A 10,324-nucleotide genomic window follows, 5' to 3' on the forward strand; every position below is an offset into this window, starting at 1 on the left:
AAATCTTTTTCGTAAACTTTGCACCTTTATATTTTTTTTTCGTTTATGGGCACATTTTATAGCCAATTTAGGAGCAAATAGGATTTTTCTCGCTCTATAAAATGGCTATTTCAGTTTTTTAAAAAAATTTTTGGTTGATACCGTAGAAAATCGAAATGTTGTTTTCGGATTCTTTCACCCTTATTTTGGAGGTGAAATTATTTTTTAATATGAAAATTATGTACAGTAAAGTTTTAAATTTTCATGTGAAGAGTATGAACTAATTTTTTAAAAAATTTTTTTCAGCATTTGTTATAGATAAATTTTATAAACAAATGCATAACTTTTAATTACTTAAAATTTTTTTTTATTTAATTTGTAGGTTTTCTGTAAGCAATTTTCAACAGAATGTTGAATTTATTAGAAATTCATTTTTAGTATGTTAATTTTTAATTGTTCATAAAAAAATAGTTCCAATAACAATTATAGCTATTGAACAATTTTTTTTTTAATAATAAACGATGTTCTTTCTAATGATGCATCCGGGAAAATTATAAAATTTTATTTTTATTGTTTTTCAAACAATTTTTTTGTTATTGACAATTTTATTTACGTAATGTATTTTTTTACAATTACTCCATGATTATTACAAACCAGCTGTCGCTGATTTATGTTCTCAAAAATTTTTTTTTATTGTTACTTATTAGTAATTGTAGAATATTTTTTTACATTTCTTTCATTGTTTATAGTTTTTAATGAAAAAACGAATTTCACGCACTTTTCTCGTGCGGTGTGGTACATTGTAGGTCTCTTTTGAACAATTTTTATCCAATCTAGAGTATTTTTAGGTTTTTCGAATATTTTATTTCACGCGTTGCAACAGTAATCGCTCACGTGACCTCTTACATTAGAAGGAGCCTTTACAATTGAAATAATGGCGACAGGAATTTTGTTGATCAAGATGGACACTGAAAATTAGTCAAATGAGTGACGAGAATCAGAAATATTGGTTATTTGGTCGATTGGTTATTGACCTAGTGCCAAGATGGCCGCTGAAGTTCCTATCAGCTGATAGTTCAAACTTGAGGGTTGATTTATTCTCATAGACACTATTTTATACATGACATGGCATTCTTTGTAATTTTAAACTTTTTTGGTGGTTCAAAATTCTTTTGAATTATAATTTAAAAATAAAAATTTCGTTATTTGACATACGTGTACATCGCGTGACGTTTTAATATCATCCCAAGATGGCAGTTTTAGTAGGACTTCGATCATTTTCGTAATTTTATTTATTTCTAGAATCTGTTCATAACTTTGTCTACATTAGTGTTCAGTACCAGACATATATATCATTCTGAGAAACTGAAAAAATTGTTGCTTGTTGTCGATACATTGCGGGAAAAATCAATTAATTGTAACTTATAACCATTAGCTATACTACGTCTAACGATATGAATAATTTACTTACGGCCAGTGAATTTATGTAATGTCTTTATATATGACGGTCTAAGCTTGTCATAAATGTATGTATCAGCTGTTTTTCTGAAATAGACAGACGTAAGATTTTTGTTAAGAAATTTAATATCAGTTACAAATAGCAATCTGACTGACATTGAGGAAAAAAAGACGTACGTAATCCTGATGAAAACTGTCACATCAGGACCTGCTACTAAGACAATAGCTAATCACTATTATTTTACTCAATTTATTCAGTAATTTAATATCTAGACAGTTGTAATATTTTTTATTCATTACGATATACAGATCGAAGGAAGAAATTCTGTCTTAGACGGCTTTGATCATCTTTTAATTTGATAAAAAATTACAGATACTAGTTATTAGAATATTATAAAATATATGTTTGTCTATCTATCGATGGATTGACAAATGACAGAATTTGTTGTTAGTAACGCGCGACTGGTTTCTTCATTTTAGTTTAGGACTGAGCTTAGGTCAGATTAGACATCATATTTAAGATTCTGTATTTGGATCTATTATTTCAATAAACTTTTCTTTACTATCTTTGTTGTACTCTGCTCATACTTCACGAAATATATTGTAAAATATAAGTAGAAGACAATAATTATTAAAAGAAAAGTTTATTTAAATGACAGATTCGAAAATATGACGTTTAATCAGTGCTACTCTCAGTCCTAAACTGGAGATAAACAAACTTTTTCCTCGTTGCTATAAACAAGCTAATCGTCAAGTAATTATCGTTAACTAATAATCTGTCGTTAGTTAATGATATCATAGATGGAGACATTCACGTATTTTACACTTCTCCTGATCTTCTAAAAGTTGTCTCCTGGCAATTTCAAACAGCTAGGAAAAATATTGGATTAGTCTGAAATGAATAAACATGCAAAATCTTAAATTGAACTTCTTATTTAAAATTACGAAAATTAATTAAGTTATCATTCAGCCTAGATTCCAATATCTACCTGCTTCCCAACTCAACCTGTTTAAAAGAGAATTCTGGATTCTCTGGATATTCTGGAAAGAAAAATCCTACGGCCGGTAAAAACCTTTAAAACAGACCAAAAAAAAAAATTTAAACTAACTAATAATATGACTCTATACAATTCAAAATCTTAAAAACTGAAAGTTCGTCAGTGGAAATTTTAATTCTCAGTTGAAGTACGTTATTCTTCTGCCCTTTCTTCTTTTCCTTTGAAGAGAGCTTCTGGAAAGTACTAATCAAAACCCAAAAAAAGCTGATACCAAGAAATTAGGAGGTCATGAAGCTGAATAAATTTAACGATTATAATAGCATCTAAGTTCTTAATAAAATTTCAATTAAATGAAATTTCATTATTTAAATGGTCTCACATTTTAAAGATAATTCTCCAAATAAATAACTGACTTCGCATCCTTCCAACAGAAATACTAACTCTCTTAACCAATCATCAATAATAATACCTTGGGCAAAGAATTACAAATAGTTACATAGCTTCTGCTCAATGTCCGAACTAACAGAATAATTCGACAGTCTTTGCATACTATCCGAACTCAGAAAGGATATCATGGACACCGAATTGAGTACCCCACAAAACTTCTCTGTGGCTATCAGTAAGAAAGGATTATAAGTACTTTCGGCTCCAATCGTGCATATCCTGAGTGAGAGTTTCGAAATTTATATATTTTCAAGAAGAATCTCGTGAGTAGATAAGCAGGGCCGGTTCTGGGTCACTCTGCAATACCGGCCAAGTCAAAAAAGTGGGTTTTGATCCGCACTAATTACTGACCGCGATAACTTTGACGATAAGTTACCGACTTACCGACCGTGATAAGTTATCGACAGTGATAATATCGATTTTTAACGTCCTCGATAAGTTATCTTATCATATTATGTTATATCTAACATTAATCTTTTTCGTGTATACAATTCATTTATAGCATAAAAAAATTCAATTAATACATGAATAATATAATCATAATTATATAATATATATATATTTGTTACAATATTTTATGTTAGTTTTCTCATTTGCGCACTTAACGGTTTATACTCTATAATTCGATCATGTAAGATCAAACAATAGGCTGATGTGTTAGCAGGAAAAGCTTTTGATGATTCGCACTCCAGTTAAACATCAACTGGTCCTGATTTTGAGGATTTACTTTGTTCAGAACAATCGATCACTACAAGTGGTGCTATATCAATAAATTTTCTTTTCATGATCAGAGGTTCTGCTTCTTTATCATAACATGTTGTCGAAACTCTTCATACATATCATATAATGAAGCAAATTGATTGTGACTAATGTAAAGATTCATGTTACCATATGGATAGCATTGTGAATTGAGGAAAAGCTTTACATCTCTCAAATCACAGTGATCGAAATGACTTGCATCTTTCGTAGCATCATTTTTGCGTGCAATCCTAATATAACATAGCGTAGATTCTACAGTAAAGTTGATGTTTTTACGAACCATACATGTTTGGTTGTGTTCGGCAGCATTGGATATTCAGATAATTACCATGATCTGAAACTCACCGAAATCGGTGGGTCTTTTATAATGTAACTTAACAATTCTTCTCTTTTTATGTCTGCAACAGTGACATAAGGAATTATCCATTCAATTTTTATATGCGTGATCGTTTCTTCAGGTGCCGCTGCAGCTTGTACAATTGCATTAAGATCGGTATTTGAACGAGTATTAATTCATGTTTGGCATTGAGAATTATGCGATGATAATCTTCAGCAAATCTCAATAGCATATGTAACGGTATCGAAACATCAAAGTATCCATTATCATTACATAATCTTTCATTACCAGTTACCCAATCTGCATTATCTAAATAATTTTTTTGACCTGGATGAAGAGATAGATATCCCTCCATGAGACTTGTAAAACCAACATTTTTATTTTGATCAATCTCAACACCATTCAATTCATATTGTATTTCTTCAAATAAATAGCATACGGCCATATTAACGAATCTTGATGTTGCTGCTACTGCATTTCCGTTAGATTTTGTAAATTTCCCCGTAATATGAAGGGAACTTTTGCTTAATCGTTTGAGTTTTCTTCGATGACTGATGGGATTTAGGCATGATATGTTAGTTTTATAGCTTCCCCCTACTATTGGTTTATAAACAATTCCCATCACTGATTTCAAATGTAAACGTATTGTTACAGTTTCACCACGTAAATTAACCAATTGACCGTCTTGATCAACAATGCGCAGTTGTAAATTATGTATTGTCTGTACGGTGATTGGAAGATAAATGACGTTTGATGGAACTTCAATGATCTTATATCCTGGTGGAACTGATGGGAGAAATTCGTGAATCGTATGTACCAACTAATTATTATTGTTTGCTCCTGTCGTAATATTACATTCGATCCTCAATGCATTAATTTTCAGAATAGATACTGGTAAATCTGATGTGTGAAATAAGCCGTGGATTAAAGCCCAACAAACTACCAATAGAATCATGCAGTTTGAAATTTATTGCTGCATTTTCACTGTAAACTTTACTGTGTAGTTCATTATTATTGGGCTTAATAGAAATTGATAATTGAGTATCAGCTTTCTTCAAAAAATTTTCAATGTCTTCAATTTCATAGCTTCCTGTGGGTATTTTAATACTTTTATTTTCACCATTGAGTGTATAATAACATTTATTATTGCCGTTATCAATATTTGGAATGGAATTAAAGGTTAACAATTCTACAAGTCCTAGGGTATATTTTTTAGATGATGATAATTCAATTGGTGGAAAATAAAACGCTTCTAGAATGGACGTTTGTCCAGACAATGTTAACGTGAGTGAATCATCTATGACTGATGCTTATTGGAAAGTGCATATTACTTTTATACTTTTCTGCGTAAAAAATTTTAAACACAAGTGTCCGCAATTATCTGTACTGTAATCTTGATGTTTTTCATGATTGTACAGTATTTTATTAACATTAAGATATTTCATAAGCTTATGTGGTAAGGGTATCTTCATGATTTCTGCATATTTTTAAAGTTCAACATCAGTCAGTGCACGATGAGGTAAATTTAAAAGTTTTTTTTTCTTGCCAGTTTCAAATACAATCCTAATCCTCTCTTGTGCGGTTATGGACGTAGACCTTTACCCACAGCTATTGCATCTACTTGACGTTTGGCGTCTCTAGCATCATTAATTGCTTTTGCAATGCCAGCAGCGCCACCTGCTACAGCACCAACTGCACTTAAACCTGCAAATAGAGGTCTAAGAGATAAAATTTTTAATAACCATAGAATAAATTAATTTACTCACTCAATCTCTATTAGAGATGGATGCGAGAGAATTAGAAGAGTGTGTAGATTAGGAAAAAGGACATGTATTATGAGTAAATAAATAAGAGTAAAGACAGAGTTAAAAATAATGAGATTAAGTGAGTAAATGAATAAAAGAAAATAGAGAGATTAAGGGAGTGAATAAAATTTTGAAAAAAAACAAATTACGTATGTAAAAAATGGCAGAAAATTACATAAGAAGATGAACAGAAGAAAGAAGGGTAAACAACTAGAAGATACATGAGAGAGACTTAGATGAATAAATAGATAAAAAATAAAAAAATGAGGAGGTAGATAAATGAAAGGATAGAAGAAGATTTACTAAGTAGATGGATGAGAGAGAGGAGAGTTGTGGGAGTCAATAAATGAGAAATAATAGAGAAATCAAGTGAGTGAATAAAGGAGAGAGAATGAATTAATCAAGTGAGTAAATGAATGAAAGAATCTAATGATGAGATGGATAAGAGAAAAGAGAGTGTATGAGTTGGTGGATGTATGAGAAAACGGAGAGAGTTTGTGAGAGTAAATAAATGAGAAAGAATAGAGAGATTAAGTGAGTGAATAAATGAGAGAATCTAATAAATGAATGGATTAGAGAAGAGGGAGTGTATGAGTAAGTAAATAGATAAGAGAAGAGAGTGTATGGGTGAGTAGATGTATGAGAGAACGGAGAGAGTTTCTGTGAGTGAATGAATGAGGAAGAATAGAGAAATCAAGTAAGTGAATAAATGAGAGAATCTAATGAGTAGATGGATGAGAGAAAAGGTAGTGTATAAGTGAGTAGATGGATGAGAACAAGGAGATAGTTTCTGTGAGTAAACAGATGAGAAAAAATAGAGAAATCAAGTGAGTAAATACATGAAAAAAAAAACTGAGATTTAATAAGTAGATGGATGGAAGAAAAGATAGATAATGTGAGTAGATAAATGAAAGTGAAGAGGGAGAGATTTGATGACAAAAAATTATGCACTATGCTTGAGGCTGTACAACTCGTCACCGGCAACTCGTCTCTGATTAGTAAACAAGTAATTTTACATCTTCGCAAATATGCATCAAGTGTAGTTTTTGCATAGACATATTTGCTAAGATTGACCGGCAGAATACAATGATAAACTGTCCAAATACGAGATTTTTTCGACATCCTGTAAAAAAACATCACAATTACACAATATTCGTGACTTATTTTCCTATCAAACTTTTTATATGAGTAAGCTTGTAGAATGATGAAGGTTTCTACATATTTATACTGATAAATTGAACCATAGGAGCATGAGAAACATTGAAAATTCACTAAAATTCAGTGGATTACGTTCTATAATATGTTATAGAATAGCAGGTTAGCAATGAATATGACAATAAAAAAGAGCACATGAAGATTAACTAAATAATGCCCCAGTTAATTAGGTTGGAAGAGTGAATAAACGTTTAATTTCGACAAATTAACTAAGCTACATTCTGATGACATTTGACAAGTACTTTATGCTACTTTTTGATGAAATTCATTACATGCCCTCTAACCCAGCTTCTGATCTCTCTGCTTACACTTTTTACCATACATTGTGTGGATAGAAAACAGACTTCAAAGATCAAAAACATACGAGGCCAGAAGGCATGTCAAGAAACTCATATAATCATAGAAATAACACATAAAAATACATATAATGATGACTTAGTCGATCGTCATCAACTAGTGCATTATTAAATGAAAGATTTATTTATAAAAAATCATTTAAGCTTTATTTTAATAACTTATCTTACATAGACTGTTTGCTATTGTCATATTGAGTTTTTTCCTTGCCCTCCGACCCGGTATCTGATCTGTCTTCTTACACCTTTTATTATACATTGTGTTGATAAAAACCGTGTTTTAAGACTAATAACTTATGATGTTAAAGAACAGGTAAGAAAACTAATATGACAATAGAGAATAACACATGAAGATGAACCAAATGATGACTTAGTTAATCAAATTAGACTAGTGAATCAGTAAATAAAGGATTAATTACAACAAATCAATCAAGCTTCATTCTGATGACTCATCTTACATGATCTTAAAGCTATTGTTACATTAAGTTTTCCAAAAAGTTGTCAAAATTCAACAAAAGAAACTAAACTCAAATTCAACAAGAGATACTAAATGACCAATGATAATCAAACTGGCAACTATTCTATCATCATGGGGACGATTGGCGTATCCCATACACGGGCACACATGAGTGCAAGGGTACAATGTTTATCATACTTATGTGCTCGTGTGTGCCCGTATATGGGACACGCCAATCGTCTAACTTTTTCATTCCAGCCTATCGTAGCTGCTCTGCGTGACCACCATCTTCTTCAATACACTGATTGACGACGGTTAACACTCTGTTCGTTGCTCGTTTAATCATTTCTGGAGGAATGGCTAAGGCTTCTTCTATTATTCTATTTTTAAGATCTTTTTCATCTAGTACCGGAGTAGCATACACTTTATCCTTGAGGTATCCCCACAAGAAGAAATCTAACGGCGTCATATCTGGTGATCTGGGGGGCCACTCTCGATACCATGATTCCAAACCTATCCATCCATCAGGAAATAGATTATCCAAGCAATTCAGTACATCCCTACGTCGATGAGCAGTCGCACCATACTGCTGCCAGATAATGTTTGCTCTTCTTTGCAGAGGTACGTCTTCTAGCAGCTGTGGGAGATCACGTAAAATCTCCAGGTAAACGTCCCCATTGACGGCATTCGGTAGAATGACTGGACCGATCTGTTATATAGGATTGGTATCTTAGAATCATTTACAACATTTTTGCGTGTCAGAAAAAGAACCACAGTAGACTAAAAAAATCAAAGAATGAAAAAAAAACTATATTTTCTTGTTATTTTTTAACGTTAATGCTCTAAAAATATACTGATAATGAAATTTGCTTGGAAATACTGTTAAAATAAACTTAAAAGATGTTAATTACCAATTGATTATGAATCAAGCCGCACCAGACGTGAACTTGAAACCGACGCTGAGTTATTTTTTCACGGACACATCTCGGATTTTCATGGGCATATATGTGCTCATTGTGTAAATTGTATGGGCTATCTTGCCGGAAGATAGCCTCATCAGTCCAAAGAATGTTTTTTAGAAAGTCTTCATACCGCACTTGTCGTCTGAACCATCGACAGAACCGAAGTCTAACAGGTAGATCACCATCCTCTAGATATTGTACAGGAGTATAATGATAGGGATAAAGACCGTCATGTTTCAAAGTTTTATGGATTGTGACGTGATTGATGTTGAGGTGCCGTGCAGCCCTTCTAGTGCTTGATTCAGGATGACGATCAAAGTAATTGAGAATTTGTGCATCTCGCCTGTGATTTCGAGGATTACCAACATCTCTCGAAGGAACTGGAACGATGGGCCGATGATTGCGGATACGATCTTGGAGGCGATTAAGGACTTGAATGCATGGATGACGATTACGATCAGGGAAGCGTTCGGCATACAATCTTGCTGCGTCTACTACGTTTTCATGACACTCATGAAGCACGTGTATCATATCTACGTATTCATATTGTTCGTATATAGCCATTTTGCAAAGTTCAAGAAAAGTCTTAACGATATAATGAATGTACAACTATGAAGCGTATAGATATTTATTTAAGCAAAAAAAGCTATAGTAACGCCGTAAACAAATTGTCACCTAACGACATTCACGATGAACTGCAATAACAAATGAGGCCAATTTTTGGGAGGAAAACGAACTATACATGCGATCATTCAACGCTAGATAAAATAAAATATTCTTGTTCAATACAAGAATAACTCAATAAATATATTTTAACCAAAATATTAATGAATTCTGAAGTAAAAGGAGCTACTTCCCGATAACAGAAATTATTTTTATAGAATAAAACTAAAGCTTTGAGCATTAATAGCCAAAGCTAATAATGAAGTACTTCAATTAATTTCATTATGAAAGAAAAAAACTAATTTATTTAGTCTCCAATCCACTAGTGTTAAAAAATACTTAAATAATTAATCAATTCGAATAATAATAATATAATCTTTAATAATTTAATAAGATTTTATCTTGTAAGACAACTAATGAATCTATTTAAAATATGACAATAAAACTAATAATAATTTGCTGTTAGCACGTCGACACGACTGGCCGCAGCGTACGAAGTTTCACAGCTTCTCGAAGATGAATATCGCTAAAATATGAATAAATGTGAATTTTGGTCGTTAACTGAAAGATTATGCAGTGTTTAGACCCATGATACATTAGAAGAATTTAGTAAAACTTGAAAATGTATGTGAATCAAGTGGTTTAACCAGCTGATAATTTATGTTCGTTGAGATTCGTGATGAATCTACTGAAAATTGTGGCTGTGTACGCACTTGATTCCAAACTTGATATATCTGAGTTGAAAATGAAACAGATCGAATCGTTTAGTCAGTAGAAATTCGTGACTGAATTTCACAAAGATTTGATAGTATGACCGTTTACGTATTTGATCTGTAGCAAAGTGATCATAACTTTGACAATACTAATTCAGGGTATAAGTCAGCAGGACTTGTG

The 10,324-nt window shown here is 32.0% G+C and overlaps 1 protein-coding gene across 1 annotated transcript; it reads right to left on the bottom strand.

The window, feature by feature from the left end:
* Positions 1-8,064: 8,064 nt before the first annotated feature.
* LOC118070075 (uncharacterized) lies at positions 8,065-9,331 on the bottom strand. The gene is made up of 2 exons (XM_035088494.1): positions 8,717-9,331; positions 8,065-8,514 (listed from the first exon to the last, which is right to left on the bottom strand). The coding sequence occupies exons 1-2, from the start codon at positions 9,329-9,331 to the stop codon at positions 8,065-8,067; spliced, it is 1,065 nt and encodes a 354-aa protein (XP_034944385.1).
* Positions 9,332-10,324: the final 993 nt, after the last annotated feature.

This window comes from Chelonus insularis, unplaced genomic scaffold (assembly GCF_013357705.1).
Source record: "Chelonus insularis isolate UGA/USDA-ARS -01 unplaced genomic scaffold, ASM1335770v1 contig_50_pilon, whole genome shotgun sequence".
NCBI classification, from domain to species: Eukaryota; Metazoa; Arthropoda; class Insecta; order Hymenoptera; family Braconidae; genus Chelonus; species Chelonus insularis.